The sequence below is a fragment of the Urocitellus parryii genome, chromosome 3, assembly GCF_045843805.1.
Source record: "Urocitellus parryii isolate mUroPar1 chromosome 3, mUroPar1.hap1, whole genome shotgun sequence".
In the NCBI taxonomy this organism is placed as follows: Eukaryota; Metazoa; Chordata; class Mammalia; order Rodentia; family Sciuridae; genus Urocitellus; species Urocitellus parryii.
Genome location: NC_135533.1, coordinates 634,624 through 651,199, shown reverse-complemented (window position 1 = coordinate 651,199; position 16,576 = coordinate 634,624). Strand labels below are relative to the sequence as shown.

Here is a 16,576-nt window from a genome sequence, read left to right as displayed (position 1 = left end):
TCCCTGAGGGAGAAGGCCTGACCGTGAGGGCACTGCCTGTCCTCACGTGACCACGCCTTGGTGACTGAGCATGGACTAGAGGGATGGACTGGAAGAAAGGATGCTCTAACACTGCTGTGTTTGGTCAGGAGGAAAAGGCAGATAGAAGAAAGGTTGGGAAAGGGAACAAGAAGATATTTACATCTCACATGGAGATGAACTACAAAACAATTTTCACATCGTGGCTTCATTTCTTCGTCATGGGAATTTTTATTTTTTTGCAGGCCAGCAGCAATCGAGGCATCTCAGTTTAGTTCATCTCCCGTCAGATGCACTTGCCAATGTTAAAGCAGTGTTACGTTTTACAAAACCAGCACAGAGTGAATACACAGAAACTGAAATCATGCAGGAAAATGACGACAGCATGCCCCGTCATTCCACACGAGCAGACTCCACAGAAGGTCCAGGCCACACTCCGGCAGAACTCAATCAACAAAGGAAAGGACCTGGAGGACTCACAAATAGTGCTCTATAGACTGAGGTAGTATTCTCACAAAACACTAGTCCCGACGCTCGCCTCTCTTTTAAGTAGCCACACCCAAAGTTTCCCTCGAAGACACTCTTAAGAAAGTGCAGACGGGAGGAAAAAGCAAAGAACGGTGGATTGTGGTCAATGAGCGCACCAGAAGCACAGGAAAACAGTGCCAAGGCAGAGCCAAAGGATCCCAGCTCATGGGGACCCCAGGGAAGGTCCCCACCCTCACTGTACCCTAGGGTAGCGCGTGGCGGGGATCCTGTGCCTCTGACGGCCACAGCACACTTCATGCACAAATTGCCCAGCTAACAGAAAATCAGTACATCACTTTTCTTTTTTCGTTTTTTGCTTGTATGACATGATTGAAATTTCAATTTAATGTGACAAAACACATCAGTTCTATAGATGGGCCTAAGCCTTTCTTGCCAGTTCACCCACCCTATGCTCTATATTCTAAAATATAAAACAAATTCACTTTCACCAGGCATTATAAGTCATTGTAACATTAAGACATTTTATAATAAACATCATTGGTTAAAATGAGAACGTTCTGTATGAGAAACTCTGAAGAAGGGTTAAATGATAATGCAGTAACGTTTCCCAAAGTGAAATTATAACAGATAAAGCCTCAGATTTAGATAGAAAGATTGGCAAAGAGATTAAGGTAAATTCTTCTTCTAAGAAAAATGTAAGAAATCAAGAAGGTAAAATCAGTCAAGAAAGCTTCACTGAAAGAAAGTGCATGATAGACTGAATGAAACGCGTGTGGTGAAGTCCTCGTGTGAAACAGACTTGCGCAGTCCGCTTCTTGTCTGCAGACTGCTACTCACTAAAGCACTCACGTGAGGGGACGCACTGACCATGCGGGGAGAAGTGAGCGATGGCCAGTCCTGGGGCCACCTCAGTACCTGCTAGCAGTGTTCTTTCTTTCAACAAAACTGGTCATTGATACAATTAAATAGAGAATGACTGCCTGGTGAGCAAGCATGTGGGCACTTGAAAAAATACCAAATGGTGTGGCGTTCACAATGACAATGACACTACCCTGAATGGGGGGCTGAAGTCTGGCAGTGTTCCTACCTGGTCTGGTCAACAGAATCATCTCTCCCAGGTTACCATCATCCCTACAGACCTGTATTGTGTGTTTCATTCTTCCTTAGGACAAAACAATTCTGATGTAAATACGCATGTGCTTTTCGCTGCAGAACAGTGTCTGTTTGGCAGCAGATTACTCAGACACTGTTCATCTCTACCCATTCTGTTGGAAGCTTCCTGGATACCTCCGGGTGCAGCAGCCTTTGCACTGTTGTGCCACAGCTAGGACAAGATTGGAGTCTGTGATCACAGAGGCTTCATTTTATCCCCATTCCAAATAAAGGCGATTTCTACCTTTAGGCAGTGAAGTTTCACTGATTGGAGGTGAATCTAGACATGCAAAGCAAGCATTAACTTATGCTCTCTGTTCTTGCTCCTCTGCACTGCTGTGAAATCAAATTCAGCTAGACAAGACCAGATGCCACACCGTGGGTAAACAAAGAAGTCATTTCCAAGCTAGAACTGCTATCAGGAAAAAAAGCACCCACATGAACAAGCACTGCTATATTTACCGGAAGGTTCCGTGCTGAGTCCAAATACAAGATCAGCAGTGCAGAAGAAAGGCCATCATTGGCTTGGTCTTTGTCAGCTCTGATGTCCATCAGGACCTAGGGGAGGAAAAGGCCTTAGTGTGTGTCCACGAGACTAGAGACTCTTCCTATCTGTATATGTCAATTATGCATAAGACAACCACAAAAGTGAGAAATTAACAATATGTGCAACAGACTGAAAATGTACAATACGTGTCTTTTAAACAAGACTGCTATCCCCACACACACCAATCAAATGAAGCACTCGGTGATGTGTGGCCCTCCAAATCCCCGTCCTGTAGTAAGCATACCATTTCAAGATATATAAAACAGGTGTATAACTTGTAACGTCCACTATAAAAAAAATCCCATTTTCTTTGATTTATCTCTGATACTACTGTAGACACATACAGCACAATAATAAAAATTACTGGTATAATTTTTTTTAGTTGAGGAGCAACACCATCTGGAGAAACTGATCTCACTGCACAGTACCTTGTCAAGGTTCACGGCGTCAGGCACAAGAGTGAGCCACTCCAGCTTCAAGTGCAGCTTCCCTCTGGGAACCTCGTCCAGAGTGAACCACTGCAGAGAGAGAGTTCAAGTCCAGTCAGGCTCTACTGAACCAGAGACCCATGTCCAGCCCTGCCTCCGCAAGCACTGCTGCCGCTCCCAGTGCCCAACCAAGCTGACGTACCGAACCTCGTGTTCCAAGATGATGGCCAGGAACATGAGATCATCAGCCCCTCCCTAGGAAAGCCGCCAAGCAGCACTACCACCACTCCCATGCACACAGGATTCGTGCACTAGGAAGTCCTGCATGTAACTCACAGGGAGTTCAGAGGCCAAGAGACAGCCAGCGTGGGTTCCCAAGCACTGAACACTGGCATCAAACACTGGCTTAAAAACCACAAAATGGTCCATTAAAGAGGGTCCCTAAATAGTGAGTGATAAAAAGCCCAAGGCTCTGTTCTGTTTGTCTTGTGCAATTGTGGGCAGGTGGCTGCTCTGGAAGCAGCAGGATCTCGACGCCAGTCTGGCTGGTTAGAGCTCGCTTGCTTAAATCTGACTATCTTTTAGAAGCCTCTCTCTATTTTTCCTCTTTGATGTTTTATTCTGATACCAATATCCCTGTTTGAAATAATATTTTCTTTTTCTTAATTTTTTTTTGTTATAGATGGACACAATACCTTTATTTTGTTTATATTTTTATGTGGGGCTGAGGATCGAATCCAGAGCCCCATACATGTGAGGCAAGCGCTCTACCACTTAGCCCAACCCCAGCCCTTGAAATAACATTTTCTTGCTCTAAATTCAAATGGTATTTACAGCTCTCTTTTATAATCTGACTGCATGGTGCGATTTCTGCCATTAACTACAGATACCATGACAACTCCCCTTATTGGTGGCTCCTCAGACTCTGCCCTAACCCTGTAGTATGCCACAGTTTGCCTGCCACAGAGTCAGCTTTATGTTTTTTTGTCCATAAGAATTTCTAGCATGTGGCAGGTACTCTATGCAAACCATCTGATTTGATATTCCTTTTTCTTTTTTGGTGGCAGAGACAGGGGATTGAACTCAGGGGCATTCAATCACTGAGCTACATCCCTAATCCTATTTTGTATTTTATTTAGAGATAGGGTCTCACTGAGTTGCTTAGTGCCTTGCTTTTGCTAAGGCTGGCTTTGAACTTGTGATCCTCTTGCCTCAGCCTGCTAAGTCACTGGGATTACAGGCATGTGGCACCTTGCCTGGCTAAATTTATTTCTTTTTAGCTTGTTATTTTAAAAGGTCTATATTCTTTCGTTGTTTTTTTATTCTTTTAGTTATTTTCTTTTTATGTTTTTTATTTTGTTATTTTTTAAGGGCCTGCATTCTTAATTCTTATGAAGTAAATGCTGTCCTTACAGGATCAGCCAGGATTCCTGCACTGACAGTTGGGCAACAGCATGGTTCTCCCTATCTCTGACACACAGTAGGTGCTCAGGCAATGCTTATTAAATATACCAAACTCAGAGAAAACTTACTTCATCTAAAAGGCGCTCCTTCTCAACTTCAATAAGATCAATCATAAGACTATAGGAATAACAACACAAAAGTTTAGAACACAAAAACACAGCTCTTACAAATGAAGTAATCTTAAGCACCTGTCTATGAAAAAGTACTCTAAAACACAACACAGGTGATCGGGAAGCAGGCCCCTTTCCCACAGGCATCCTCCAGCTTCTGTCCGAGTGTCAAGAGGAGCAAGGACAAGAGTAGGGTTTGCACTTCTGTGAGATCATAGGCAGAGGTCAGAGCTGTCAAGAACCAGGCCCCCTCGGTGCAGCATGCACGCCAGTCCTCGTGTTCTACACGCTCTGCTGGGTACCGCCAAACATCACTGTGCACAGCACTTGGCACGTACTGAATCAGGACTGGCTTTCTGTGCATGCGTGCACTAGGCCCACCTGACTTGGGGTCCCACGGAAGCCTCTGGCCAGCCTGTGTGAGAAGAAGCCTGCTCTACAGCAGAGAGTGCCCCACCCCACAGGGCCAGCAGCAACGGTGAAGGGACGAGGTGCTGGCGCTTCCTCCTGGAGGGCCCTCCTCTTTGCCCCTGTCCCTGGCAGCAGGCTCCTTGCTGAGCTCCCTGTTCTGCCTGGACTGCTCTGGTTGGCCTCTGCAGGCTTGTGGTTTCTGCAGCCAGGGCATGCCACTCAGGGCTGCTCTGGATGAGGCTCAAATCTCTGCAGTGCCATCTATCTATTCCTGCATCTTTTTTTCTGTCATGATAAATTAAATAATAAAGCTCAGGCAGAAGTCTACTTTTTAAAGTTTGTTTTCCCAAGCTATGTAAATTTTCAATTTTAAACCAATTATTATTACCGTAATATATATCATTTTAAATAAACAGTATTATCATCATTATTCTCTTGTGGTACAGGCGATTGAAAGGGCCTCAAGCCTGCTAGGAAAGTACTCCACCACTGAGCTATATCCCCACAAGTCAATATTTATTTTCCCAGTGTAGGAACAATGCAACTTACTATATCCCAGTAAACTGAAATAGCTGCTTTCCGCACAGGGGCAGGCTCTGCAGGTGACTACTGAGTCTCCTGGCTTGCTCCATTCTAATTGGCGGTTCAAGTACCCCTGGGTGGTCACTGTGACAGACAGCTAGAGCTAGTGGCTTGTCTTCTCTTCAGTGTGACTTTTTAGAAATTAAAGTGTCTTAAGAAATGAAATGTGAAACAAAAGTTGTATCAAGTAAGTAGGTTCAAAGCTCCTATGTGTGAGGTGACTGAGAGCGGAGTGCCCACACTGTCCCCACAGCCAGGAGGCCTTCTTCACCTTCCCAAGAAGTCATCCTTGTCTGGGTCTTCATCAAAGAGCTCAATTTCCAGTTCTTGTCCGGGGTGTTCGTAGACCAAAGCCTGGAAGATTGACGGTTAGCAGCTATTGCATTTTTACTAATATCGTCTTCTATCGAGTACGATGGTCATGGCAAATATTGCCATTAACTATTCTCTAGCAACAAACAGTTTTTACCTTCAGCTTGATGACTGGGCCATTTGAAATGCTTGCCAATGTAGTGACAGCCTACTATACCTACCTAGAGTTGACTGCATGACTTCTCAAAGCTCAAGTATATTCCTTCCTAGAACAACATCACAGGATGTCACCCTAAGACTGTCTAAGGTCTGGGACAGGGCAATGATGCAGGACCCACTGCCCAAGCCCTGAAACGGCTCCGTGCCAATGCTGCCCTTGAAAACCACCAGCTGTCCACTCACCTCACAGAGTGAGATACAGGGGGACCAAGCACCAAGAACGGGAGGAGGGAGAGGTGAAACCCCTGTGCTCTGGAGAACAATCCATGATCTGATCTAGCATTCCTGGAATTTACATGGGGAGAACTGGGCAGGCGAAACAGAAATCCATGCCATCCTTGCCCAGTGCCTCTGGCGCTCGCAGCCCTGCGCAGCCTGTCTCCTACAGTGCCGCTGGGGTGCCTGCCCTGCGTGGCTTGTCCCATACAGTGCTGCCACCCTGCGCAGCTTGGCCTGCCCAGGTAAAACACCAGGGTGCCACGCAGCGGGTGGGATTACAATCACATGGCTCTCCTTCACTGACATGTAAAGATGTCCAGATGTATTAAATGCAAAGTCTGCAATACAACATAATGTCTTTTTTGTGTTTGTGTTAAAAACAACACATAATGTTTCTTACTTAGAAAAAGACAAACTATTCACATTATGAAAAATATTTTTGCCAATTATTCATGATGATATCATTATATAATTAAGGTTTAAAAACCTATGTGTTCACATGGCAAGAACATTATGAGGAAGGGAGAGAGGGTACAATGCTTTTAAAGAAAGGGAAATTAATACAAAGAAGTGAAACAATGGTCTCAATTGGCCATGCCTCTGCACAGCAGACCTGGAGCAGACCCCCAACGCCCTTGCTCAGCACCCAGGGCACCAGCCTTACCTCATACACCTCATTCCACTTCGGACTCAGGTTCTCTTTGATGACCTTGCTTTGGAAGATTTGGTTGCCCACTCGGATAATTCCATAGGGATCTGACTTTCCCTTGACAAGGCCCTTAAGATAAGTATCTTTCCCCTGAAGATCCTGAGCTTCAATGAAATGTATCCTTAGGACACCCTGAAAAGAAGTCCAGGCCATCTTCATCATTCACTGGTTCACTTATGGAGAACTGGAGGCAGCTGCGTGCCTGACCCTGCCCTAAGAACTGCCGAGGCAGCAAAACGAAGACCTTCTTCCCATTGGCATATATCCCAGCAGAGGCAGCGGAGATGGGGCAGGTCACAAAACAAGGGCTGAGAAAAGGTGACAGTTGCTGGGCTTGTGGCACACACCTATCATCCCAGCTATGGGGGGTTAGGGCAGGAGGGTCTCAAGTTCAAGGCCTCAGCAACTTAGCCAGGCCCTTTCTCAAAATAAAACAGGGCCAGCGATGTGGCTCAGGGGTGGGACACTAGCCCCGCATGTGTGAGACCCTGGGGTTGATCCCCGTACTGAGGTGGAGGTTGGTGGGCGAGAGCACAGGAGTGGAGCTGTCTAGAAGGGAGAATGGACACACCTCAGACACAGGAGAGACGGAGCCAAAGACACCTGTAGAGAGCTCCCTGGCAAAGAGACCCTGAGTAGAGGTCCTGGGGCTCACAGGCCTGTGTAAGCTGCCAGCAAGCTTGGGTCTGGTCTTAAGAAAGCAAGGATGAACACAACAGGAAACATCAGCCCTGGATATAGCCATGACACCCAGTTTGTTTTTTTAACAGGGGATTGAACCCAGGGGTGCTTAACCACTGAACCATATCCCAACCCCTTTTAAAATATTTTATTTAGAGACAGGGTCTCACTAAGTTGCTGAGGCTGGCTCTGAACTCACAACCCTTCTGCCTCGGCCTCCTGCGCGCTGGGATTACAGGCGTGCACAGTTTTAGAAGGGTATGAAGTGCTGTTATAAAACCTGCTTTATAGAGGACAACATTGGAACTTTGAAATACGCATTACCCATCAACTTCAATACAGTATTTTTTTCTCAAATGTTGTTTGACTGAAAAGAAAACATTTACTCATGTTTCTCTCAAAGCAAACAAAGGTGGTAAAGTTTAGCAGGGTAGCATTCTGGCACCCAACTCTTAACAGAATCAGAGGCAGTACCCCAACTGGACTGGCACAGGAAGACAAGCGCTCTGTGGACACACAGTGAGATGTTTTTTTCTCATGCTTGCCTAAGGCTAACGCCTGAAAGATCTGGCTCTTAGGCCCTGTGGGGTGAAGGGCAGCAAGATCCAGGTAGGATTGGGGCTTGCTGCACTCAGGGCACAGAAGGCCCACGCAGCCGAGGAGCATGACAATTTCCACCTGCATCTCCAGAGGGGACACTCCTCTCCACCTTAGTGTCACATCACATCCGTCAAACGCCAACGGCACGACTCCTCTGGGTGACTCTTAAACACAAGAGTGCTCAAGAAGGCCTGATGATCTATGGACTGCTGCTAACATCTAATTTAACCAAAAATGGAGAAGGTGTGGACAGCTGTCTCCAGCTCAGGAGACAGGTGAGAACCACACATTCTTGAAACAGCACCCACCTGCCTCCTGTTTCAGTGAAAGTGGCCTGACACGTGTCGGTGCTGGGCCTTACTGCACCACAGCAGTTGTCTCCCTTACAACTGGAGGCTACAGTCCAGACAGAGTCAGGAGGTGGCACCTGGCCCAAGGGGCTGGCACACTCAGGAACACCATACCCTCAGGACCAGTGGGGTTCCACACTCAGGCAAAGGGGCTCACAACCTCTGTGTGAAAGCATGAAGGGGACGCTGACGTCTGGGACACAGCCCTGTGGGCCCCGTTACCCCATCTTACAGCTGCAGGAACTGAGGCCCAACTGTCCAAGTCACACATCCACAAAACAATGTGCCACTCAGTTCAAGAATCTGCTCATCCAATTTTGTCCAAGTGAGCTGTTTCATAAGCTCCTCTTTTACCACATCACTCATCAGGTGACGCCAAGCTAACCATTTCCCAGTGTCCCAGAGAAAGCTGATACACATCTTCATATCAAAATCCTCATCCTCTCAAGTCACTGTGCTTGTGGCTGAGAGCTATTACAAACAAATGTGACGGATGCCTGCGGTGGTGACCAGGTTGTCTGCTGCCCCTGGCAGTCCTGAGAACTTGCACACCCTCTGCACTGTGGAGGGAAGGGACTGAGGTCCAGAGCTGCCCTGGAGTCTCTGACAGACTCCAGGCCTGACGCGCAGCAGCACCTCTCTTCGGAGTGTGGTTGGACAGCTGTTGCTATGTCAAGACCCATGTGGTGGGTCACAAGACCCACCTATCTGAAAAGGCCGCCCACCACGTGTCTGAAACGCAGGAGGCTATGGCACACTTACCTTTGGTATAGGAAACCGCAGCTGGGCTATCTGAACTTCGCTGACAAGAGGAACAGTAATTCGATTGGGAAGCACCAAGTAGTTTGATATTATATCCAAAATGATAGTATCAGATAAGCCACTGTTATTTAGGAGGTAAAAAGAAAAAACAATCAGATATGTCAACACTTGCTATCAACTTTAACAAATGTCACCACCAACACAAGGTGGTGTCTGCTCACAGGGCAGGAGCAGGCTTGCTTCTCCAACATAACATCTAAAGCCAGCACTCAGGGCGTCGGCTGGGCTGCTGCATGTAACCAGGAGCGAGAACTTATTCTTAGATTACAAATAAATTCTAGCTACCCTTCATAATTTCTAAATAACCTTCCAGGTACTTCTACCCGGCTTCGTCAAAGATTTAATACCTAACTAAAGTATTTCTCTAAATTTCTATTAACATATACATTAACCGGCTCCATGTTTGTGTACATATTGAATTTCTCCCAAAGTATAAGGGTTTCATTGCTCTCTTCATACAACTAACAATTCTGAACTTCTATATACCGCTGCACAGCAAACTCGGTAACAAGAATATAATTGTTTAGAATAAAGGAACAAACATACTGTGTGTGTGCGCACATGCATGTGTGTGGCACGTGGGACTGAACCCAGGGGTGCTGTACCACAGAGCTACACCAACAACCCATTTTAATTTATATTTTGAGACAGCCTCACTGAAATGCTGAGGCTGGCCAAACTTGAGATCCTCCTGCCTCAGGCCCCGAACAGACTTGGAGGGCTCAAGCTCGGGGCGCTGAACACAGGCTGTCTAAGGAGGTACTGGATGGTCCTGGGTGCTCTGGAACCTACGGTGTTCTTACGTAGAAACCACTTGTGTTCACACCGGAAGAGTCCCTGGGTAAGGGGTTTTGGAGCACCCCCTTGCTGCTGTGCTGGTGAGGGAGAGAGAAGCAGAAGGGTGCCGGCCGCCAGAGTAGGATGGTGAGTGAGGAAGTTAGGGCAGGGTCAGAACAAAGGAGCAGGCAGAGGGTCTTCTGAGGAGGTCAACTTCCCACAAGCGGGGGACCCAATCAGACAGACATGTCTGTACTAGTGCTCCTAAGAAATAGAAAACTAAAACAGATGTGCAGACATGGGGGGCACGTATCAATAACAGTGAGAAGCATGTGGACGACAGGAGATACGCAGAAGACCAGAGACCACAGAAGGACAGGTCAAACCCCTCCACCAGACGACTGGCTCTGGAGCCCCTCCTCTCCGGAGAAGTCCGTCTGTGGCCTGTGCAGTAAACCCGTTGACTGCTGTCTCTATCCTGCTCTTTAGTTCTCTGCTGAATGGAGTCAATCAACCCAGCACCCCTGGATGGTAACACCTGTGCAGTTCACGCCGCACTGCCACACCTGCCCTGGTGTCCAGGAGCCAGTGGCCACTGGCCAGCACTCCACAGACCCTGCTCCTCCCACAACTCCCAGCGCCTTCCTGGATCCTGGTGCACAGGCTGCTCCTGGCTTCCTCGCCGCCCCCGAGGCAGCAGCGGTTGGTCTGGGAGGCACCGCTCCCCATCCTGTCCTGGAGCACTGCTGCTGCCTGCCAGCCCTCACTCGCCTCTCTACCTTCCACCTTCCTCCTGGCAGGGTGCTGCGGCAGGGGTGGCCACGCACGGTGGCCACGGAAGTATTGCGGTACCACTCCCTCCATGGTGCGTGGCTTCCTTTCTGCATCCTGAGTGCAGTGCTGGCTGCCTGGCTGGCTCCTGGCTCACACGCCTCCCCAGAGCTCATCCTGTCAGACGCAGTGCTGAACACTCACCTTTTTAGAAAACACCTATAACATAGGCTTGCTGTAGCTCTGATTCACTTGATAGTAGTGCTGAGGATCGAACCCAGTGCCTTATGTGCAAGGCGAGTGCTCTACCACTGAGCCCACCCCAGCCTAAAATAAGTGTATATCTTTTTAAAAATATTTTTAGTTGTAAGTGAACATCTTTATTTTATTTATTTAGATGTAGTGCTGAGGATCAAACCCAGTGCCTCACACATGCTGGAAAAGCGCTCTACCACTGAGCTACAGCTCTAGCTCAATAAATGTCTATCTTAATATGATTCTACATACAGAGAAGATTATATAGGAATACTTCATAGAATATATACATAAGATCTATACATAAACTAATGGCTAGAAGCATATTAAATAAAATGAAGCTAGATGTGTACGTTCATTGTGTGCATATGTGATCTGAGACTGGCTACAGTCTTGCCAGAGCCTGCACGCCTTGGATGTCACCCTTCAGGTGGTAAGATGGTGTGAATTAGAGGCAACAATCAATAAGTCCACCTTTACTTCAGGGCAGACTGACGTATACACAGTTGTTGCACTCACAACACTGAAGGGAAGCAAAGCAAAAGGAGACTTTCTTTTGTCCTTTTTGCAATACTAGGGATGGAGCCCAGGGAACTCTACACTGAGCCACACTCCCACCCTTTTCATTTTGAAAGGGGGTCTCACTAAGGTGCGAGGCTAGCCTGGAACATGAGACCCTCCCGCCTCAGCCTCCCGAGGGGCTGGGACTGCAGGCATGTACCGTCACACCTAACTAGAATAAACCTTTCTAAACTAGCCTGAAGAGATGCTTCTTGTTTCCGCCTAGCTACCCCGTGTCCATTCCCCTGCTTCCACTGAAGGATATCCCATTCACTAGGGTTTTCCCAAGCAACTAACCCATTTCTTAGCCTCCTTTAGGGGTACACAGAATCATAGAAATTGTGGACACATCTGCTAACCCTGGGACCTTTTCTGGAACTAGTGAGAAGGGTTCTTTTTTTTTTTTTTTTTTTTTTTTTTTGTACTGGGGATTGAACTCAAGTGGGGCACTTGACCACGGAGCCACATCCCCAGCCCCACTTTGTATTTTATTTAGAGACAGGGTCTCCTGAGTTGCTTAGCACCTCACTTTTGCTGAGGCTGGCTTTGAACTTGCAATCCTCCGGCCTCAGCCTCCAGAGCCGCTGGGATTGCAGGCGTGCGCCACCGCGCCTGGTCAAAGGGTTCATTTTTTGACAGAGGCTGCTGTCTACCGAGCAGAGGCTGGCAGCAGCTGTGGAAGGCAGGATCCTGAATGCCGAAAAGCAGGAGGGACTCACAATCTGCCTGACATCCCTCCAAGAATGCTCTGTGAGTGGGGAAACACCAGTGGAAGGTGAAGCTCCCTGAGAGCGTGATGAGTGCGTTGACAACGCTGTACTTTCACAGGTTGCTGTCTGGTGGTGGCTGACAGGCTGAGGGCCTGTCCATCACCCCCAAGTTACCCGGGGCAGGGTGGTGGGGGTACTGTGTGCAGCTGTGGCACACGTCTTTCATGGTCTCAGATGCTTCTGAAATTTAGTTTTGGTACTGGGAACTGAACCCAAGGGAGCTTTACCACTGAGCCGCATCTCCAGCCCTTTTTGAGATAGGCTCTCACTAAGTTTCCCAGGTTGGCCCTGATCCTCCGACTTAGCCTCCTGAGTAGTTGGGATCATGGGTGTGCGCCACCTCTAATGGCTCTCAGATACTTTTTTTTTTAGTTGTTGATGGACCTTTATTTATCTTTATGTGGTGCTGAGAATGGAACCCAGTGCCTCATACATGCTAGGCAAGTGCTCTACCACTGAGCCCCAACCCTCTCAGATGCTTTTTAAGGGGCATTTTTTCTTGTTTTTCAGATACTAAATTGTTACAGATTAATGAAGGGATTTCTAATGATATGATACAGAAATTTCACACCTAGGTTCCATTGTGGACCCAATCCTTTCAAGGAGGAAGGACAAGGGCAGCCACAGTTTGGAAAGAACATAAAAAGGGACAGAAAGGGTCAGTTTTGAAGCAGATTCATTTTCTCAAGTTTTCTCTATTATTTATGGAAAAATAGTAAAACTCAAGTTAAGAATTAATTTTACAGAACATTAAAAGGCTGCTACTTTTCTGAAATGCCACAACTGGGACAATGCCTCAGGACAAACCAGAAAGCCAAGGGGGCCGAGGCTCCATGGAGCACACTCCTGAGCCTGGGGGGGCTGGGAGGGCAGTGCTCCCCGGCTCCCACTGCTCCTCCAGGAGCCGGCGGCAGCCACAACCCACCTGGGAGGCCCGCTTTCAGACACTGAGAGACCAGGCCTCACCTACCAGCCAACTGCGACAGGACGCACACAGGACTTACTTCAATCCAGGGATGTCCAGGAGGTTGGTCAGTCCTGTCCAGTTAATCTCTAACAGCTGTTTAAAGAAAGGGGGGCAAAAACGTTAAGTATCCAACTGCTTCCAGCCGTATAATCCAATGCACACAGCTCGCGTCTGTCACCTCCCCAGGGCTCACCCCGGGGTGCGTCAAGGACATGCTTCCTCCCTGTGTGTGCAGATCTGCCTTTGGCTTTGCTTTGCGACACTGCCGTGGTCTTCTCTAGAAGAACTATATAATGATGTGTTTGCCCATCCTCTTACAGACAGGCACTCCCAACATTTGAAATTTCTCTTCTACTACAAGTAATGATTTAGTGAATGTCTTTCTACACACATTTTCTCATATACATATGCAGACTAGCATTAAAAAAGTGAGATCTGAAGCTAAAAATTTATGTTCGTTTTCATAAATGAACCTGACCTCCAAAAATACTGCTTCCAATTTACATTGCCAACAAAAATGTGTGAAAATGTCTTTCACATACCTGTACCAAAAACAGATGTTACATGTATAATAAACAAGAATATATAATTTTAAAAAAAGATATTAAAAAGCAGCCCAAATGATGGTACTTTATTACTGCTTTAATTTGCGTTTCAAATTAAATACATCCACCCACTTGTGTGACACTGGTCATCCACCATCTCAGAAAGGAACTCCTCTAGTTAGCCAAGATCCCATTAAGTGGACGTGGACTAGTTAAAACCACTGACTGGAAAAACTATTTTTCCTATCAAATGGAATCACGCAGTAAATCATGCAGTAAAACTACTTGTGTGTTGTACTCATGGAGGAAAATGCTAGGTGAGCTGTATGCTCTCCGGGGCGTTCACAGCCAGGGAAACAAAACTCTTCAAATTTGCCCTGGAAGTCAGTGGTTACACACAAATATGAATTGAGAGTCAAGATTCTGTTGGATAGACTAAACTAAGGGGAAAAAAGCATCAATTAAAAACTATAATTTTTTTTTCAGCATAGAAGTGATACATGAAACCTGGGAAGAAAATAAGAAAAATAACAGGTAGTTAATCTTGCATATGGAGTTGAGTATCAGGCCCAGAGGAGATGGCCACCAGGGGGCAACACCACCAGGAGCCTGCCTAAGATCTACAGAGCTTCCAGAAGGAGGGACCAGGCCTTGGAAAAGGGCCGATTCCAGGGCTGGGCAACCCTCTGACCACCAGAAGGACTGCTGTGAGCATGGCATATGCCACAACCAGAGAGACACGCTATGTGAGGGCTGGACAGTTACAGTCTGGGCAGACTGAGAAGCACTGTGACGTTTCAGAACTGAGGAAGGAGAGGGTGCTCCCCAGTGTTACCACCCCCGACCTCTAAAAGTACGTGCACACGAGGCAGCTGCAGATTGATGAGGACGCTGCGACAGGGTTTTATTGTGGGTTTCGAAGGCCCTTTCTCTTGACCACAGAATGCTCAGAGGTGCAGTGTGGAATCTTTGCATTTGACTCAAGTTCAAATGTGAGCACTTTATGTGGTGCTCTCACAGAAGATGCCTGCGTCACGGCTGCAGCATCTGCAGAGCCGAGATGGGGAGCCAGAGAGCCCCAGGACAGGGCCGCCCTGCTGAGGGGAGGTGGTAAGCTTCTGCAGGAGAGCCAGCGACACCACCATGGGAAGTCCACAGCGGCACGGCACGCAGTGAAGAGCGCCTCTTACAGACACCTCCCCTCCAAGTGCTGCGACCACGCGTCACTGCGCGGCCACCTTGGAGACTGCAGTCCTAACCTGCTTAGAGCAGTATGACACTCACGTTTTGGGAAACAGAATTAACAATCCTATTAATAGCACTGTTAAGTAGTCATCTTTTAAGGAGAAGAATATAATGCAGAATACTTGAGAGCTGTGTTGTAATGAGACTTTATTATGTTTCCAAGTGGCCTCATGGTATTTTTGGACCTGTTAAATACTTGAGTGAGACAAGGGCTGGCTTTAGAACTAAAGACAGTGTGAAGCTAATTTTAGTTGGTGTTTTGGACCTGCTAAAATACTCAGGTGAAATAGAGACTGGCCTAAACTAAGAAGGCTGAACCGCCACATAAATTGCATTCTGGATAAAAATGCAAAAAAAGGACAAATGTAACTTGTCACAAATTGTCAAAGACAAAAACATGTATGAAGTGAATAAACAACAACAAAGAAATCTGCTCCCAGTCCTGTTCCCCAAGATTCACATGCTTCATGCTCTTACCGCACGCAGCAATCCCAAACACATGCCCACAACCAGTTTTGATATCTTGCTTGTTTGATCAAGATTATAACCCAGAACCCAAGAATTAACTCTAGTTATAGTGACTCATCAGCTTTTCCTCCAGATGTACCCTGCTGCAGATCAGTGGAGAATACAAGACATGCCCCAGGCTGATGCTGGAAACTTAACTATGTCCTGTACAATTGTGCTGTAGAGAAATCCTTGTAGCCAGCACGGTGGTGCTGAGGCTGAGGCAGGAGGATGGCTTGGGCCCAGGAGCTCAGGGCCAGCTGAGCAACATAGTGAGACCCTGCCTCTTAAACCAAACACAGAACAGAACAAAAGAAAACCCAGTATAAAGTGTGTTCTGGCTGGCCTCTAATTGTTTTGTTTAAAAAAGTATGCTTCTTGGGCTGGGGTTGTGGCTCAGCGGTAGAGCGTTCGACTAGCACGTGCGAGGCTCTGGGTTAGATCCTCAGCACCACATAAAAATGAATGGATAAAATAAAGGTATTGTGTCCAATTACTTCTAAAAAAAATAAATGTTTTTTAAAAAAAGTATGCTTCTGTTTTAACTGATGGAAACGATGTTCATCTGCCTATGAGTAGCCTGCTATTTCATGAAGATTTTAAAATTATGATATGACACTAAAATAAACATTTTCTAGTATTTTAAATACTAAAAACTGCTCCTAGCTGAAAAGTAAAATCTCCACAAATGGGCACTAGCTGTACTTGTGGGAACCAAAAACCAACTCTATGAAGACGATGGAGAATTCAGAAAGATGTCTTTCTGCCACAGAAGCAAGGGCAAAGGGCATCAAAACTAGGGGAAAATTATAATGTTTTTCAAAGAGCATGAAAGCATTACACAAGAGCTTAAAGGTTTATTGGAATAAGTCAAAAAAGGAAGCAAAACAGATATACATTTTAAAGTTATATGTATAAAACTGGCTTAAAAAGTAGGTTCAAATTTAGGATTTGTCATGGAACTGAGAACGATCAAATCTGAGTTTTATAGATAAGAAAACTGAGACCCAGAGGAAGTGATTTCACTTGTAACCCTTTACTCCACAGCTGCGCGACAGCAGGACA

General features: G+C 46.6%; 1 protein-coding gene across 4 annotated transcripts in view; it reads right to left on the bottom strand.

Annotated features, from left to right (window-relative positions):
* Esyt2 (extended synaptotagmin 2) overlaps positions 1–16,576 on the bottom strand; it is a 77,432-nt gene that overhangs the window by 19,915 nt on the left and 40,941 nt on the right. For 2 of the 4 annotated variants that reach the window (XM_026380002.2, XM_026380004.2), the window contains 8 exons: positions 13,252–13,307; positions 9,054–9,174; positions 6,616–6,792; positions 5,473–5,555; positions 4,167–4,215; positions 2,635–2,724; positions 2,122–2,217; positions 499–600 (listed from right to left, as the gene is read on the bottom strand). In XM_026380002.2, the coding sequence (XP_026235787.2) occupies positions 499–600; positions 2,122–2,217; positions 2,635–2,724; positions 4,167–4,215; positions 5,473–5,555; positions 6,616–6,792; positions 9,054–9,174; positions 13,252–13,307 (774 nt within the window). The remainder of the gene's footprint in view (positions 1–498; positions 601–2,121; positions 2,218–2,634; positions 2,725–4,166; positions 4,216–5,472; positions 5,556–6,615; positions 6,793–9,053; positions 9,175–13,251; positions 13,308–16,576) is intronic. The other 2 variants (XM_026380005.2, XM_026380003.2) reach the window with 2 other exon arrangements.